This window comes from Trichosurus vulpecula, chromosome 1 (genome assembly GCF_011100635.1).
Source record: "Trichosurus vulpecula isolate mTriVul1 chromosome 1, mTriVul1.pri, whole genome shotgun sequence".
In the NCBI taxonomy this organism is placed as follows: domain Eukaryota; kingdom Metazoa; phylum Chordata; class Mammalia; order Diprotodontia; family Phalangeridae; genus Trichosurus; species Trichosurus vulpecula.
The window spans coordinates 130032675-130051596 of NC_050573.1; the positions used below are offsets into that span (position 1 = coordinate 130032675).

At 36.6% G+C, this 18922-nt stretch overlaps 1 protein-coding gene across 3 annotated transcripts in view; it reads left to right on the forward strand.

Moving 5' to 3' along the window:
* Positions 1 to 18922, forward strand: part of CSMD3 (CUB and Sushi multiple domains 3) — a 1625828-nt gene that overhangs the window by 1553918 nt on the left and 52988 nt on the right. For all 3 annotated transcript variants that reach the window (XM_036758935.1, XM_036758944.1, XM_036758952.1), the window contains one exon: positions 11531 to 11707. In XM_036758935.1, coding sequence (XP_036614830.1) covers positions 11531 to 11707 — 177 coding nt within the window. The remainder of the gene's footprint in view (positions 1 to 11530; positions 11708 to 18922) is intronic.

Sequence of the window (18922 nt, forward strand, 5' to 3'; positions counted from 1 at the left end):
TATATTAATACTATACTCTGATTTACAGATATAAGCCTGTAAAAATAATTTTTACTAATTAAAATTAATTTAAGTTGCTCTGTTTGAAAGAAAGGTCTATACTAGCATGGAGAACCTGCAGTCTTAAGGCCATATGTGGCCTTCTAGGTCCTTGGGTAATGCCTTTTCACTGAGTCCAAGCTTTACAGAACAAATCCTTTTATTAAAGGGATTTGTTCTGTGAAGTTTGGATTCAGTCAAAGGGCTACACTTGAGAACCTAGAGGGCCACAGGTTCCACCCCGGTCCATACCAACCCAATTCTCTCATGCCTTTGCACAAGTCTCTCCCTTACATTTTTGAAGTAGAGTTTATAGGATTCTTTTAAAAGGAAGGACAACATTAGAATATAATAAATCATAATAAATATAGGTCATATAATCAAGTAATAAATACAAATAATCAATCAAATCTAACAAAGGGTAACTTAAAAGTTAATATTTAGCTTACTTCAACCTAAAGCAATAATCATTTAATCTTGGAAATTCATTCCATGAACACTTTTTTCAGGTCCTCACCTCCCAGGACACTTCTTTCTCTTAGGACAATAGTTATCCTAATCCCTTCAAGGGAAAGGGGAAGGCACATTTCTCTGTTCTAAATCTGCTTATTGTGTTTAATCCAATTTCTTGAGCCCTAGATTTTGTTCTTAGTTTTTTACCTACTTTCCTAACAGAAGGAGGTTAGGCTTAAAAAGGTAGGGGGAAAAGGGGAAGAGTCTAGTGAACTGCTTTGTTCCCTGAATGTTTTTTTTTTTTTCCTGTGAGTCTAGGAAAGACTTTAAAGTAAACTAGGTGATGCAATGGATAGAGGCTGGACTTGGAGTCAAGAAAATCTAAGTTCAATGTTGCTATAAACACTTACTAGTGGTGTGAGCTTGGGCAAGTCACTTCTTTGCCTCACTTTACTCATCTTAGAAATGGAAATAATAAAAGCACCTACTTCCTAGCCTTGTCATAAGGACAGAATGAGATAATATTTTTAAAGCAAAATGCAAACTTTAAAGTGCTATAGAAATGCTGACTAATATTAACTTAAAAATAAACAACACTAAAACCTTTTTCAAAATTAGAATTGGCTTCCTCATAGGGTAATGATTTTCCTTTTACTAAATTTCCAAAGACAGGATGATTACTTGCTGAACAGTGTTCACATACACCTAGACTACTATCACCAAGATCTTATGATAACTTTGACAAGTTCTATGTACTGACTAGATATGAGGTAGGAGGGAGAAGAACATGCAAAGCTAATTTCAAGGCCATTAACACTGGAACCTGGGCAAAAAGTAGTCAAGAAGAGGAAAAGGAAAGATAACAATCAGTTTTAGGAATATTGAGTCTTGGTAGGATGTCCTTATGTTGATGCCCTATAAACTGTCAAAGACACAGGTCTGGAGCTCAAAAGAAGTCTATCTGCATATAGGTCATAACTTAAGCCATGGCAGTAAATGATATTGCCAAGAGATAGAGTAAATTAAGGGTTTTGGTAATTGAGGAAGTTGCAACAAAGATAGAGAAAGAGAAATTAAATATATAGAAGAAAAATAATGGTTGAACAATACAGCCTAAGGAGGACTGATTGTCTATTAGGAAAGAGTGATTAACAGTTTGAAAAACTTCAGAGAAATCAAAAATGACAAGGAATGAAAAAGTACCATTGCTGCCTTATAAAGAGTATTTTTAATAGAGAAACTATAACAGTTTTTGCTCTGGCACTGCTGAGTGCAGCATCGTATACATTTTACCTTCGTCCTCGGTTTTCTCCAGCACCGTGAGTGGGGTAGGGGAGGGTGTTTCTCATCTTCGCCACATTCAGTAAACTTCCATGGTTCCTTATTACCTCTAGTATCAAATGAAAAATCTTTTGGAATTCAAAGCCCTTAATTACATGGCTCCCGCCTGCCTATCCAGTCTTCTTACATCTTGAGTGTATGTATTGGGTTATTTCAGTCATATCTGGCTCTTCATGACCCCATTTGGGGTTTTCTTGGCAAAGATCCTAGAGTGGTTTGCCATTTCTGTCTCCAGCTCCTTTCACAGATGAAGAAATTTTGGCAAAGAGTATTAAGTGACTTGCCCAGGGTCACATAGCTAGTAAGTATCTGAGTCCAGATTTGAACTCCAAGCCCAGCATTCTATTCTCTCCACTGTGCCACCTAGCATTCATCAAGGTAATTTCTTGATTTTTGTCACTTGATTAAGTTACAGGGGCATGATCCTTCATTTAGAGTTTTGTATCTTCCTGTAGTCTAGATGTTAAGGAGAAGCTTCACCATAGAAAATACAGAAGAGAAAAAAAGACTGAACAAAGAGAGCCCATTACCGTCACTGTTCTGGCTTCAGAATGTAAAGATCCTATGTGAAATTCCTAAACAGATATTTTTACATTCTTCATAATTGCTCACTGTCTGAGCAGTTCATAACAGTTATTGTGGATAGTTATCAAGGTCTAGATCTCCTGCCCCTCTCTAATTCTTTAGTCTTCCAGCTTCAGGGGGATTATCATGTTAGTGGTCCTTCTCTCCTTTGAGAAGCAATCTGTTAAGGAAATCTCTCTTTGAGTGCCTGATTCCTGACTTTAGAACTCAGAAACCCTCCTTCACTATTACCTTCAAGGTAGGTTAGCAAGAAATTAATTATGACATGGGGAAACTAAAGAACTGAATTTTTTCTACTACTTTGCTAGGACTTACTTGGACAATTCAGGTCTGAGGTACAGCAGGTTGCCTCTCTAGTAACCTCAAATTTCTTCTTTCCATGAAGAATTCAGCTGGTTAGAGCAGCCCTTTAAATGACTATATAAATCTCTAGGGCAAAAAGTGGTATGGGTGAGCAAGTTGTCTCTCTGTCAATCCCAAAGTAATTTCCCTCATGAATGGAGTCCAAACCAGTGTTTTCTGATTTTATGAGAGGATATAGGGTCCTAATGAAAAAGTGGGATCTGCTGGAAAAGGGAACAAATTGAATTGATTTTTTATGGGCTTATAAACCACATTTTTTTTTGATCAGTAAAGACAAGCTTTTCTATTTGCAACATTATTTGTTATCATGAATGTTTGCACAGGAACTAAGGACCCCTTTGCCTTCATTTAGTAAAAGGAACATGGTTTATATTACCTGGAACCAAGTTATATTTTAGCTATAGTCTCAGATTTCCTAGAGGGAACTACAAGACGGGCAAAACTAGCCAGAAATATGATTTGAGGAGCTAGTACAAGGTTGATCCAAGTCAATTTAAACTTAAAATATAAGATTTCTAGACCATGGGTAAAATTAATGTTATCTATTATAGAATGTTTTTTTAAAATGAACACCAGTGAATGTCAGGAGAAGGAATAGCCATGACTATGATTGAATATATATATATGTGTGTGTATATACATGCATATATATATATACATATTACCTTTGGATTCCTGTGAAGGAATATTCAAATTCTTCCCATTTATTAAATGTCCAATTCCTTTTATTGTTATTTAGGCTCAGCTTTGCAAGCTATATTATTTGGGGATTACAACTGATCTACTTTGCTCTTTGAAATATAATATTCCAATTTTTCCTATTATTTTGTGTAACCACGTTAGAGTACTATTAGGAGTTAGAGTACTCCTACACTATTCTGATTTGTTCTCCTTATAATTTTAAGTGCCATTTATTTGTTTTCCTTGCTGCATGCAAAATTTATTCTTTCATACTAAATTTCATTATGCTTTTTCTTAGTAATGCTTACTTGGAATAGCTTCCTCCCTTTTGCCCCATCTCCCACACACCCATTGCCAAGGGACTAACTCCAAAAGATATTACCTAAAGTGCCACTTGGGGTTTGGGAACTGCTGTTGTGCAGTCACTTTTCAGTTGTGTTCAACTTTTTGTGACCGTTTGGGGTTTTTTTGACAAAGATCCTGGAGTGGTTTGTCATTTCCTTTTCCAGATAATTGTACAGATGAGGAAACTTGAGGCAAGCAGGGTTAATTGATTTAGGGTCATGCAGCTACTAAGTATCTGAAGCCAGATTTGAACTCAGGAAGATGAGTCTTCCTGCTTCCAAGCCCAGTGTTCTATCTACTGCACCACCTAGCTGCCCTGGTATTGGAAAAAACAGAGCTCATTGTGTTGTCCCAGTAGGGGAAGAATGTACAAGGAATTACTAGGGATGAATGGACTGTAAATTAATCCTCACTTATATTTTATTGTCTTTTGAATGGCTTTGCCCTGGGTTTTTATTTTTCTATTGGCATTGTTGAGTTTTCTGCATTCGTGGGCTTATTACTTGTACTATTCTAATATTTGGGGAATTTAGGTGGAGCAGTGGATAGAGCACCAGGCTTGGAGTAAGGAAGTCAGAAAGACCTGAGCTTAAACATATCCTCAGGCATTTACTAGCTATGTGACCCTGGGCAAATCGCTTAACCCTGCTTGCCTCAGTTTCCTCATCTGTAAAATGAGCTGGAGAAGGAAATGGCAAAGCACCCCGGTATCTTTGCCAAGAAAACCCCAAATGGGATCACAAAGAGCTAGACATGACTGAAATGACTAAGCAGCAACAAATTGTAATGTTTGCGGTGGGGGGGTGGGATGACTGTGCCTATAGAACCTCCACTCCTGCCACGTTCTCAGGATTCCCTTCCTGAAATCTTTTTTTTTTTTTTTTAAGTTCCACTATTCTCCTCTTATTTGTCATGATCTGTCAGTGGCCTTGGGTTTACTAAGTCAATGCCAGCAAAAGACACGTTATGACAGGACTTTACAAATTGTGCCACTTTTAAGCCTGGTAATAGACTACGTAGGAACAGACTAGGCCAATTCACAAAGGTTCCTTCTCGTCAGGCTGACAAGAGAAAAAAAGAATTTACTATAGCAATTCTCAAAGATTATCTATTTTGTGTGCTAACAGCAATGAAATTGCAGATTTTTCGAGTATTAACGTATTGGTGATATGATTGTTATTGTGTTTATGTGGTATATAGTATAGGTCTTAAGTATAATGAATTGAAAGAATTTTAGAAATTCTTATGAAAATATAAATGTACCATACTATATAATATTACGAGTATTCCTGCTAAGAAGGACAAAGGTCAACAAGAACATGGAGAAAGTGCCGTTTCTTCAAATATAGGAGATAGCATGAAAATAGGAATAAGAAATACAGGCATGAGTCTGACAAAGATGGCACAAGTAGAAGAAAGCTAGGGAAAGGGCCTGTAACATCCAAACACCAGGCTTGGTGGGGGATGGGAAAATTGGGAACAGGCACGGGAAGGAGATTTGATGTACTTACTAAAGCAGAGCTGTTGATTTGGGTAAAGCAGAGCAATGAACACTAGAAGGAAATGAAAGAAGACTGCAATGTCAGGGCTGGTAGCAGGAAATCAAAGTAGGTCCTATCTAGTGCAGGAAATGGGAAAAAGGAAGTTTGGCACATGGATAGAACGTAATTTTGGGGCAGTCTGGCAATAATTGGTTAGTAGATATCAAGGAGTCTCAGAAGAGGTTAGTGGTATGTCACAAGGAATCAGCCAAAGAGAAATAGGGCTCTAATTCTTGGCAGGGCACTAGAAATTGGGGGTCAGGAAAGGCTATATGTCTCAACTTTGAAGGAAACTAAGGATTCTACAAGGCAGAGGTGGGGGCGGATGGGGGGTGCGGTGCAGCAAGGTGTAAATGGAACATTCAAGGCTTGGACAATCTATGTGCAAGAGAGGAGATGGAAGATTATACCTGAAGAACAGCTACCAAGTCGGTTCTGATCCAATCTTCATTACTTTCATAAGAATATAGTCCAACTAGTCCTGGTGACTTAAATTCATCAAGGGTAGCAATGTACTGTTTTTCTATTTCCCTAGTATCTTGAGTATTGTTTCTTTTATTTGCATTCAGATTCTCTCCTGATAGTCCAAAGATTATTCTCTGTCAAGGATGTATAGGATTCAAAATCAGAGTAGTTCTTTTTTTTTAAATTTTGTACCATCATCCCTCCTTAGTAGTATTCCTTTTTCTTCTTCTTTTACCCTATATAGCTTAATCTCTCTCTCTCTCTCTCTCTCTCTCTCTCTCTCTCTCTCTCTCTCTCTCTCTCTCTCTCTCTCTTTTACACACAAACACATCACTTCTTGTTCTCCTTAATTTTTCTTATCAACCTCACCTCATTCTTTGCTTTACTGATCCTGACTCTGTTCTTAGAAGACTGTGCCTCTCTTTATTCTTTCTCTATTGCCTATCCTTTCTTTCCTTTTTTAGTTCATATCCTCTAGACGAAATGCCATGCTATCAATAAAGTGTGTTAATAAGGTATAGGAGATAGAAGTATGAACAGGAGAGATCCAGGGCACAAGTATGATGTTTATTAATTCAGAAAGAGTCAAGAGACCAGGTGATGTGAGAGTTTATAAGGGTCTTCCAGGAACTCTTTGCTACAACTCAAGGTTGAGCTCTGGAGAGATTGACCAATACTTTTCAAATACAAGGCAACTTCACTGAATAGAACTGATGTTTATACATTCTTGAAATAAGGCAGAAATACATAGAAAGCTGAGTTTGCTTGCTGAACCACTGATGTATAAATAATCCTCATATTCAGAACCCCTCACAAGCAATAGCAAAGCAACTAAAGCAGTTTTTGTGCACCATTTGGCCTATGTCTTCAAGCGCTTTACAGCTTGGAGTGATGTGAGGGAAGAATTGATGGGAAATCAGAGGGATGAGAAAATTGCTGATTCTAGAAACCTGGATGAGAAAGGAGGAAAACAGTCTCTTTTGGATGTCTAGTTGGTGATAGCTGTGTTATTTTTAGATCTACATTTTATTAGAAAAAGATAATTAACATATAAATAAGGTGATATTCTGCATTTGATCCGATTGGGATTTTATTGCCCTGGGCCAAGGGCCGTGGCAAGGTTTACAAAAGGAAATTAGCGAATGAAAAATCATTTATTAAGTACTTAATATGTGCTAAACACTAAATTAAGTGATGGGGATACAAATGGAAAACAATGAGACAGTTCCTTCTCTCAGGGAGTTCATGTAAATTGAAGGACTAATGCATGAAATAAAGCTCAGTTGCAGGGAATATAGAAAGGCCCAGAATTCCTAAGGATATATTGATGGGGTAGAAGGCAAGTCCTGAAGTTCCTTAGATTATATAAATGGATCAAATGAAAGTGTCAGTGGATGGCAGGGAATAGGTTGAAAGGCCTTGAGGTCCTTATAAGCCAGTGATTGGGGTAGTCTTCCATCTCATGGAGAAGAAGGAAGTTATTGACTCCCATCTCCCGTAAGCCCTGTGAACAATCAAACAGCTGTCAGGCAAAATGGAAAGACAAGGAAGGAAATGTCTGTCTCAGATGATTTCTGAGAAGTAAAAAGTATAGTTTGATCAAAACCAAAGTCATAGTGAGATTTTGAAATGAGATATCATCATATAATTTTAACTAAAATGTATAAAATAATGTGGTTACCACATAAAGGCTCTAATAGTAATTTGCCAGCCCGTAGTGAACAGTTTGTGAGCTGGGGATGGTTGTGGTCTTTCTTTATATCGCCTGCACTGAGCACATAGTTGGCACTTCAAAAATGCCAACTTTATGTATTGACTTTACCAGGAATAGTACTAATTAATTTTGCCCCCCCCCCACCAAAATACTGTGGCTGTAAAAAATAATGTAGACAGTCTTCAGCCTAGAAAAATTCAATTGAAAACCACAAAATCCACTACTGCTCTGCTTTTTAGAAGGTGCATATCAAAGACTAATTACAAGGAATTCAATAGGGACAGACTGTTTATCTTTTATGTATGTAAAATGTAAAACATATCTAAGATTGTTATAAGTAATTGGGTAGTTTGTAAGAAAGATTGGGGTAATCCTGAGTATGCTATGACTTTAAAAAGTAAAACTGTTTAGAAACAGTTAAATGAGGTGTGAAAGGAAGAACCAACACAGAGAAATTAGATGGGGGAGGAGGGCTATTAGTTCTGGAAACCTACTTTCGTTGGGAATGGGTTCAAGAGGGAACAATACATATATACGTAGAAGAGCATAAAAGTCTTCTATATTCAGAAAGAAAATGTTAAGAGGATAGGAATAGGGGAAAGGATAAGGGAGAGTTCTTTAGAGGGAAGGGTTAAGGAATAACTTAAGGGGGGGGGGTGGGTTAGAAGGGTGTTTAGATTCATGGGAATGGGAGGATAAGGATGGATCCTTGGAGGGAGGGTAGGTTAAGTAATAGGAGGGCATGGTAGTTGGTAAGAAATAAAGTAGGAGTCAGAAAGGATAGGAAATAAGAGATATGCACAACCATAAAAACAAAGATCAGGAGTAGAATTTGTTAGGAAAAGTATATGTCTATGTTTGTATGTATATCTGTACATATGTATATGTGTATGTATATATCCACCTCTACGTATAAATATATCCTCCTTTAATTGTAGCCTGTGGCGGGAAGGGTGGAGAAGGGGAATAAAGAACAAAGTAAAAAAAAGTGCACAGCAGGGAACAAAAGAATACTTACAAGGAAGCAAAGAAAAGATGGACAGCTCATGACATAATGCACAGTATTTTTTATAAAGGCTCTTTTGAGATGGAAATTTATTGCTATATATTTTGAATCCTCTCTTATGTTCTGCTGTGCATATGACATGCTTTCTTTGCCTTATTTTATATTTAAGTTTATAATGTGCTTCTTTTACTTTTCTCTATTGTGTATTTAAGTTTTAGTATTTAAATCTAAAATTTAAAAGAAAAGAAAGAAAAAAATAAGGTGAAAGGTCATTTCCACGAAGTGTTCTAATAATTAGGAGAAGGAGGGATTCAAGTAAGCATCTTATAGAAGGAGGTTTCTTAGTTGTACCTTGAAGATTGCTAGGCACCTCTATATTGTGGATGCGCAAGGGATAGATAGCTTATGAGGAATAGATAGCTTATTCAAAGGTACCACTGTGCCTTTAGGGGATGGAATTTCAAATATGGCAGAATAGCAAGTAAGCTAATTTGGCTGAAACAGAGAGAGCGTGAAGGCGCATAACATGCAATAAAGCTGGAAAGGTAGTCCATGGATAGTTCTAAAAGCCAAGTAGACAACCACTTATTAGAGTAAAAAGGTCATCAGTGTTTCAGTGGACCAGATGACGTCAAAACAGAAGTTCTCCCAACCACGGGGGTGGGGGATGTGGTGTAATTGAGTATAATTTTTAGTATTTACCTTTTCTTAATACCCATTTACTTCACTTATGAAATACCACTTGATTCTCCTAAAAATACCTGCAAAATATTTGTTTTCCCTCTCAATTATCCTAGGGCACTTTTGAGAAATAATCTTACAATGAGGAATTATATTTTATAAGTCTGTACTTTTATCTACTTTTTTTTAAACATAGATTTAAAAACATCCTACTTTGTGCAGAATACTTTGATCTGCCTAGAAACTCAAGAAAACTCTCTGGAAGACTCAGCTGCATTCTTGTCATGCTACATTTTCAGTAAAGTAGCAGGCAGAAGGCACAGAACCCCCTCTTCTCTTAAAACAAAAACAAGTACAAGATTTTAGTTGCATAAATACAGCATGAAAAATGGAAATAAAGATAAAATTCTCAGCTGAGTTAAAAGTATCTCCAAGTCCTTTTAGCAAGCTATGCATAACTACCTCATCCCAAGACACAAAGCATTCTAAGCGTAGCCATTTATCAGCAAGAGAGATGATAGAAAGTATAGTTTTGTTTTTTCCCTTCTCAAGAAGGTTCTGATGGATAGTGGAAGTCAGAAGCTGCCCAGGAACAGAAGCCAGGGAACTTTACCTCCCTAAGAAATGGATAGTGGTTCAAGGTAGATATTCAACCAGTTATAAGCTGATGGAAATGAAGAGTGCTACCTACCCCCAAATGAATATAATCATGAACACTGTCCCATGTAAGGAGTGATATGCCTCTAGAATTTGGTTTGCCAGGATGTACCTGCCTGCCATGTTGTGGGGGCAGGGTGAAGTTAATCTATCCCTTCTCCACTCTGTTCTCTGCTTCATTTCTTTTGATCAACATGCATTGCTACTCCACTCATTTATCTACTCTATTTAAACCTTGTTTATTAGCTATCTGTACTGTGATAAAGGGTTTTCTCAGATAAAGATAATCTAGGTTTTGTTGCATTCTGAATGTTTTCTGTGATACAGTGAATCATGTGAAGGATGAAACTTCAAAATGAAACCTGAAACCAATGCCTTAGACCATAAATCATTGCAACTGCCTAATATATGTTCTGAATTATCAGCAAAATTTTAATTAGGTGTTGTGTATTTTACTATTTAGCTATGTGACCCTGGGCATTTCACTTACTCTGTTTGCCTTAGTTATCCCATCTGTAAAATGAGCTAGAGAAGGAAATGCCAAACCACTTAAGTATCTTTGTCAAGAAAACCCCCAAAAGGGTCACAATCAGATGTGACTGAAAAAACAACTAAACAACAACATTGTGATTGTTTGGAATCCATATACAGTGTGATATAGACAACAACTGGTTAGTGGAGATTAAGCAGAAGATAAATTGATCAGAATGTCCTGTCCTTGAAACATTCTATATAGATGGAAACAAGCAGTACGAAGAGGCATCTGGTGCCATGGTAGAGAGAACAATGCTCCCAGAGTTAGGAAGACCTGACTTCAAGTCCAGCCTCACACACTTACTGACTGTATAACCATGGTTAAGTCACTTAACCTGTTTGCCTCAGTTTCCACGAGTACAAAATAGGCATACTAATAGCATCTACCTCAGAGTTATTGTGAAGGTGGGCTGAGATATTTCTAAAAAATCTTTCATAGTACGTGCACGTAGCAAATGCTATATAAATGGCTATTTCCTTCTCTTCCCTCTATAGGCATGAAGTATATTAAGACTTTATTAAAATGCATTATTTGAATTTAACTACAGTTAGTTTATGTGTAGTAAATTTTTTATTCTACCTAATCTTGAAATAGAGTTCATGATCCTTTTATGTGAGTTACATGTCTGTATATATCACATTATAAATGAATGTCTATAATATTTAAATAGCATGGTTTTTATACCCCCTCCCATAAAAGAAATCAAATAAAAACAAACCTCTGCAGGAGCTCATTATTATTACAAAGCTTATCTTCTAATTTTACACTAGGTATATTTTCAGTATAAGGCACAGAATTTTATAATTCTTTCTTCAAGGATTTTGTGGCGCCCCGAGGCTATGCTATTGAGTAATTACTGCACCATACAAGTTTTTCACTCAATTCAACAATAAAAGTCTGAACAAGTAGTCCATAATGCAATTTACATTCCTAGTAATTAAACTAATAAAATCCACATAAATTCATCTTGAATTTCAAGCAATTCTAAAATACGGCGCTTTGTTTATTTTTAGGGTACTTTATAGCTCCTTTGGGTAATTTTTAGTAATTATTTAGTCATTAACTTTTTGTGAGAGCTTCTCTAATTGCTGTGTTATATACGCTCTTATCAATTTGCTTTATAGCTGTGCAGTGTGGTAACCCAGGGACTACTGCCAATGGGAAAGTGTTCCGTATAGATGGCACAACATTCTCCAGCTCAGTCATTTATTCCTGTATGGAGGGATATATACTTTCTGGATCATCAGTGAGGCAGTGTACAGCCAATGGAACATGGTCTGGATCCTTGCCCAATTGTACAAGTAAGTTAAATTTTTCAGTAGCTTGTTTTCATATTTATTACTAATAATATGGAAAAATGTTTTGCTCATTTCCTGTCACATAATAGTGTGTTTATGAAGAGAAGTATATTCATGATTTAAAAGGTTTTGAAATGTGGGAAGTATCCTAGTGTTAGTGTTTAAATGAACTCTTCCTCATGAAAATGTAAATTAACACTAAAAGTTTGGAGAACTGCATCGTTTCATGAAATTATGATTCAGTTCAATTTAATTCATCATTTGTCGGGCAGCTCCTATGTGCAAGACACTATGCTAGGTGCTTTGTGGATATAAGTATGAATAAGGCATGGTCCCTGACTTCAATGAGCTTACAGTCTTAGAGAATACAAAGACACTCAAATGAAACAACTACATGATACTTTGCGTGTAGCAAAATTTTAGTAAATTTTTTGTTCATTCATGTTGTGACAGAGAATAAGTTATATGCCATGAAAGGGTTCCCACAACGGGACTAAGGTAAGGAAGACTTGGGAAAGTAAAATCACATCAACAAGCATTTATTAAGCACCTCCTAGGTGTGAAGCACTGTATTAAGTGCAGGGGAGACAAAGTCAAAAAACACTCCTCCCCCTCAAATAGCTCATAGTCTAATTGAAAAGATAGCTCTAAGTCTATATTCCTATGTCTTATGAATATAACTTTTAGAGCCATCATTCCTCTACTACTATGATAACTAGTAATAGTAGCTAACATTTATATAGTGCTTACTATGTGCCAGGCCTGGTGCTAAGTGCTGTACAATGATTATCTCATTTGATCCTCACCTTGGCCCGGGGCAGGGGCGGGGCGGTCCAAGAGGGGTAGGTGCTATTATTTTCCCCATTTTCCAGATGAGGAAACAGAGGTTAAGATTTGCCCAGGTCAAACAGCTATTAAGATCTGAGGCTGGATTTGAACTCAGGTCATCCTGATCCAGGCCTGGTATTCTGTTCACTGTGCCACCTGCCAGCTCACAATTATATAGTACATAACAGTTTACAAAATTTTGCCATTACATAGTTATTAAGTGATTGAGACAGGACACAAACTTAGATCTTCTGACTCACAATCTTGTGCTGTTCTCTATGCCCTGCTTCTCCTCAGAGAACGAAGTGGAGTTATTCTAGACGACTTTAGAATTTCTAGTCACAAACACTTCCATTCATATAAACAAGGCATTAATGTACCACCTAAAGGATGTGAAGTATTATTTAACTGAAAATAAATTGATAGTCTTTTAGAGCTTGAAAGGATACTAGAGATCATCTCCATCCTAAAATAAGGAAATCAATAGTCCCAAAATTTAGTTATTGTATGCATTAGATTGTTAGCTCTTTAAAAGCAAGGCTGGCATCTTATCTATCTGAGTATACTCAGGACCTTGTGAATGCCTTGAAGTTTGATTCAATTTAATTCATTTCAGCAAAGAGTTCCTAGCCACCTACTATATGCCAGGTTCTAGTAATACAAAGACAGAATAAAATTAATAAAAACAAACACAATAAATAATGGGAATTCATGAATGGATGGATAGATGGATGGATAGACTCCTGCTCAGGTCCAAAAGAGGCTTACATTCCACTAGGGAGATAAAAATTTATAGAGACAAATGAACACAAAAATAATTTAAGGACAGATAGAGTACTAAGATAATTCAGAGAAAATGTTCCATATTCACACCGACCCTCCATCATGTATATTATGAAAGATGAAAACTTGCTAAAACCCTTCCCTTGATCTTCAAGTCTACTAAGGCTATTAAAAAAGGAAATTGATGTAATCTAGCATGACTGAGCCAATGTTGACCCTTAGTCGTTACTACTTTCCCTTTAATATGCTCACAAACCAGCTAACTAGCATCAGTGGAGATCCTGGAATCAGGAAACTTTAGTTAAAATCTAGCCTCCAATACTCTAGCTATGGGACTCTGGGCAAATCACTTAGGCGGAGTGTCTACCATTTCTTCACCTATAAAATGGGAATGATAATAATAGACCTTACCTACCAGGGTTGTTGTGATAAAATGAGATAATATTTATAAAGCACTTTGAATAACTTTAAGTGTTATTAACACTAATTATTGTTATTGTACTTGTGGTGATTTTTAATTTTAAAATATATACTCTAGAATTTTACCTCGAAATGAAGTCAAATTTACTCACGTATATTTTGAAAAATCCACATGGCCCCACAGCAGAGTTCTTCTACTCCAGAGGTTAAAAAATATAACTTTGAATTAGCTGATTTTTTTAATATAGGGATAACTTTGAAAATTGGAAAAATTACATTTTAAATTGTGCAGTATTTCTTTCATGTTAAGAGATAGAAGTCTTGATAAAATTATAAGACACACTAGTAACCTGAATGAATAAATATCTTCCCTAAACCCCAGTTTTTTCTATCAGGTGGTCATTTTGGCACAGTAAAATGTCTTATGGGCTACTATACTAAAGACAAAATATTTTATATGTTTTCCCAGTATTTGGTCACTATCATTTCAGTCTGTCTCTTCAATAGCAGTGTTAGTTTCTAAATTTCCAAGATCAAGCAAAGATAGCATGTAATTTTATTTTGATGAAATCTACAGGGGCTCTTACTACCTGTTAACTTATTTTTTTAAAAAAATGATATTTATGTTATATATGTTATTTGACAACTCCAGAAAGTAACGTCATATCTAAGAATTTGGTTTAAAAATATATGAAAAAATGCTCTGTCATTTTAGAGATTCTACTTGGAATGCTACCTAGGAAAAGTGAAAAAAGAAACATTATTTGGAATTCTTCAATTGTATTAAATTTTTAAAAATGCTTCCTATTTTTAAATAATGGAACCAATGTATTATAGATTTTGCCAATTAAAGATCTAGAGGGAACACTGGATTTCAGTTTGGCACCAAATGAACCAGAATTTTAAAAGGAAAAATAAGCATATTGACTAGATTTTCTAGTTTTAAATGCCCAAGGGCTTTTTATTAATTATTTCTTTCAGGTTACACTGTAATAAGCCTGCTTGATTTTCTGACTCTTTTAGGTAGACTGGCAAATATGAAGCCCTTTATTGGCCAAAATGACATGTGTTTATCAACTAAAGAAACTTCTAGTAGATAGGCATTTACTTCAAGTGGGCAGTCATAGCAAAGGACCAGCAATCACACTTTGGAATAGAGAAAAAGCTAGAATTATTTGTGTTTTCCATATCATTTTTCATTCTTTTCATTTAAGTATATTTATCCATGACATTCAGGTCCTAAGTACCGAATTACTAAGGCTTCCATGTCAACCCCTAACTGCTTGTGGCTAACCAATAATGTGTTGCACTCCAGAGTCATTTTCTGAAATGACGGTTCTTTCAAAGGTACTATTTTATGAAATAGCATTTCAATATTATAACATATACATCTTATACTCAAAGTATGCTTGTATTGTTTGGATTTGACAATAAGGCAGAGTTGTAGAAGGCTGAGATGATAAAAAACCATCATATTTCTTTCATGCGTGTTCCACATTTCTTTTTAGTTGTTATAGGATTGCAGGTGGATGGCAGAATGGTGTAACAGAAGGAACTCTCCCTTTGAAATCAGAAGACTGGTTTCAGATCCTAGTTTTTTCATTTGCTCTATGGGCCTTGGCAAGTCACTAACCTCTCTCAGATCTTGTTTCTTCATATGTAAAATCAATGGATTACAGTAAATGAGGGGCAGATAGGTAGTGTAATGGATAGTGGCTACAGTCAGGAAGATCTAGGCCTGAAGTCAGAAAGATCTGAGTTAAAATCTGGCCTCAGCCATTCACTAGCTATGTGATCCTGTAACCCACTTAACCCCTATTTGCCTCATTTCCTCATCTGTAAAATGTAAAATATGTATACATACGTACATAGATACATATATATACATATACATACATGCATATTTATGTAAAGTGTGTATATGTACATGTTGTAATATATACATGTTGTATATATACATATTCTATGATGATACAATAAGCTGTTTTATTATATTTGATAAACGAATACAACAGCTAATCAGTGTTATACTGAAGTACCTAGATATTTGTAGACATGATCATTACTAAGTAAAACTTATGGTAGTGATGAAGAAAAGTCATGGAGAGAGAGAGACACAGAAAGAGACAGAGAGAGAGGGAGATTGACTGATTTCAGGCACTAGCTATTTATGAGATGAATTTACTATTGAAATAAGAGCTGAAATCAGTAACACTTGGTTTAGTTCTTCGGGGAAAAAAAAAAAAACTACTGAAGATGTAAAACTCAGTAAAGAAACAAAAAAGTCCCAGGATGAGACAAACCATTCTAAATCATAGATTTAGGCAGTGTCTACATGGGGTAACTAAATTTAATTGGAATGTAAAGTTCTAATTCAAACTTGTCAAGTTGCTCCATCTGTACAAGGCCATTACAATGCAAATTGGGACTTTGAACAGCCCACAAATGGCACCAACCACAGCTTACATAAATTGCTTAAGTTTATCTATGTTAATAAAAAGATATAGTATTCATATAATAAAACTTGAAATGTATAAAACAAATTCAAAGTAGTGACCTGCCATCTTGAATCTCAGAGATAAGACTCTCCCTATTCCAACAATATCAGGTCATATCGAGGGCCCCTTTGCGATGGAGTACTAAAATAAAATAATTTTTTTAAGCTAGAAGGAAGCTTGGAAATCAGTATTCTGGTGAAAGTTAAATGAACAAATTGGATAATATTCTTAAGATCAAATAATGAGAACTGGAAAGGATCTTAATAATCCTTTCACCTCACTTCACAAATAAGAAAACTAAGGTTAAAGATATTGTCATGCACATAATCAATTTTTATCTCATAGAAGGTAAAATTCCTAAGGGCAAGGAGCATGGTTTATATAAAAATTTGCGTTTCCCAGAATCTATTGCAGTGTTCTACATACTGGGTGCTTAATAAATGTCTGTTGAATTGAATGAATCAGAATGGAATGGAATTCCTTCCAAGTCAATCTAAAAACAAGTCTTTGCCATTCAATCCAATTAAGCAATCATTTATTAAACTCTTACTGTGTCCCAAGCAATGTGCTAGTCCCTGGGAATACAAATACAAAAGTGAGCCAGTCCCGTCCTTCAAAGAACTTAGGTTCTACTGGGGATACAACATATCTACTGATAAATGCAGCATATATACAAATAAATACACAAAGAGAAGAATGCCTGAATCCTCAGAAAGGTTAGAGGGCAAGAGAGGGAAGTATTAGTTCATGGCAACCCTTCTGACCCCCTGTCACTGAAACCCAGAGATGGCATTTCTGTGAGTCTGGAAACATCCCTAACTCTGTACCTCTCCCCTTGTCTGACCCTGCCTGTCAGCAGTAAAGTCCTTGTACTTTTCCAAAAAAAGCTAGGTGGCACAGTGGTTATTGAATGCCTCTACCAAAGCTCTGTTCTCTGGTCACCAGTCCCTGCTCTGTCATATCAACCATGTCAGGCCTATCCTTCACCCATCTAATTCTTCCTTCACGTTCCATTTTGTCCTATGGAATCCCACTCTATGTTTGATTGGTTGTCTTTTTCTCTCCCCACCCCCACTTACTGTCTATCTTTTTCTTCCCATAACAAGAATAGTTAGACACTGCTTTCCAGGTTGAGGGGTTCTACTAGGGCTTTACTCTATTAGGGGAGTGTGAATAGGATCGATGTTCTATAGCCTGAGGTTGACCATAAGGACACTATAGGAATCTTGAAGGTGGGGACCCTTCATAAACCCAGGTTCCAGGCAAGCCATGGAAGGGGAAAGCTCCCTGAGAACAGACCTCTGTGCTAGCCACTCAGTTGTTTTTCTCTCCTAGAGAATCCAGGAGGCCCACAAGGCCTAGTGAAGTAAAGAAGTTGGGAATTACCCTTAGTAGGTGACAGCCACCCTTTGCAAGATGCTCCTTGAATTTGTCATAGTGCTTCTCAAAGGAAAAGATGACCACCTTCAGCAGAATGAGCCTAAGCCCATGGATCTTGAGGGTACAGCTAAGGCTGAAAGGAAATGCCTATTGAGCAGTACCAAGTGTCTCATGTTTTAAAGTTTAAACATCAAACTTCTGAGAAAGTATAAGAGTCATATGTTTCATGTCTTAAGTCTTTGTGAATATATGAATTTTAGTTATTTGTGTTTAAAGCATTTCTTTGGAGTAACAGAAATAAATAGCTATCCTATACCTGATCTACATTGTCATTAAGAACATTTCTACTCTCTTTTGGGGATATTCTACACATAAGCCAAACCCTTAGCTTTAAATATTTTCCTTTGACACTTTAGGGTTGGAAATTTGAAAAATTAGAGAGTGTAAGAAAAGAACCTGTCCCCTCTTCTTAGATACCTAGCTCTGCAATAACAGCACCCTGTCTAAATGTGTAACTTTAAGTCTCTTACTTGGGACACAGCAGGACCAGCCTTATTAGGCCAGTGGAATCTATTGTAGTAGGGTTAGGCATAGAAACTGTATTTATTATTTCCTGAGCATAGGGAGCTCCCAGTTAAGGAAGCTCCTTCTACTAATGTAGATTAGTACCTTCTTTGAAACTTATTATCTCAGAGACTTGCTTAGAGCACTAGCGTTAAAATGATTTGCCCAGGGTCACACAGCCAATATGTGTCAGAGGCAAGTCACAGTATACATATATACATAATGCAAGCATTTATGTGTACATGCATACATGTAGCCTTATGAATTCTGGGGGTCCTTATCCCAACTCACACTCTAACTCATGATTTGGATCCCTTAGAATAAAGCCAGCTATAGCTCCCTCTTGTGGCTCTACAGAAGCTGCTGATAGACACTGGGGCTTCTAATGCTATTGGCGCATTCCTACATTGCTGGGTCTTCCCTCCAACACCAAGCATCAGTGATTAGTGTCCCTGTATCATTTAACTAATAATTAATCTCAGCTTTTACAAAAGAGATATTTTACTGAGAAAATATAGCAAGTACAAAAGTACAAACACATCTTCCCCCTAAACAGGGACATACCCCTGTGCTAAATCATTCCTTCAGGAGACAGGACTCAAACTTCCAAGTTTATTTTCAAATGTGGCATAGCTGATGGACAGTGACAGTCCCTTGCTTCAGTATCTTAGAGGCAATCTACTATTGGACTAGGTCAAGTAAGCCACTTCTCAGGGTCATTCTGGCAGACTAGCCTTGGCTGCCA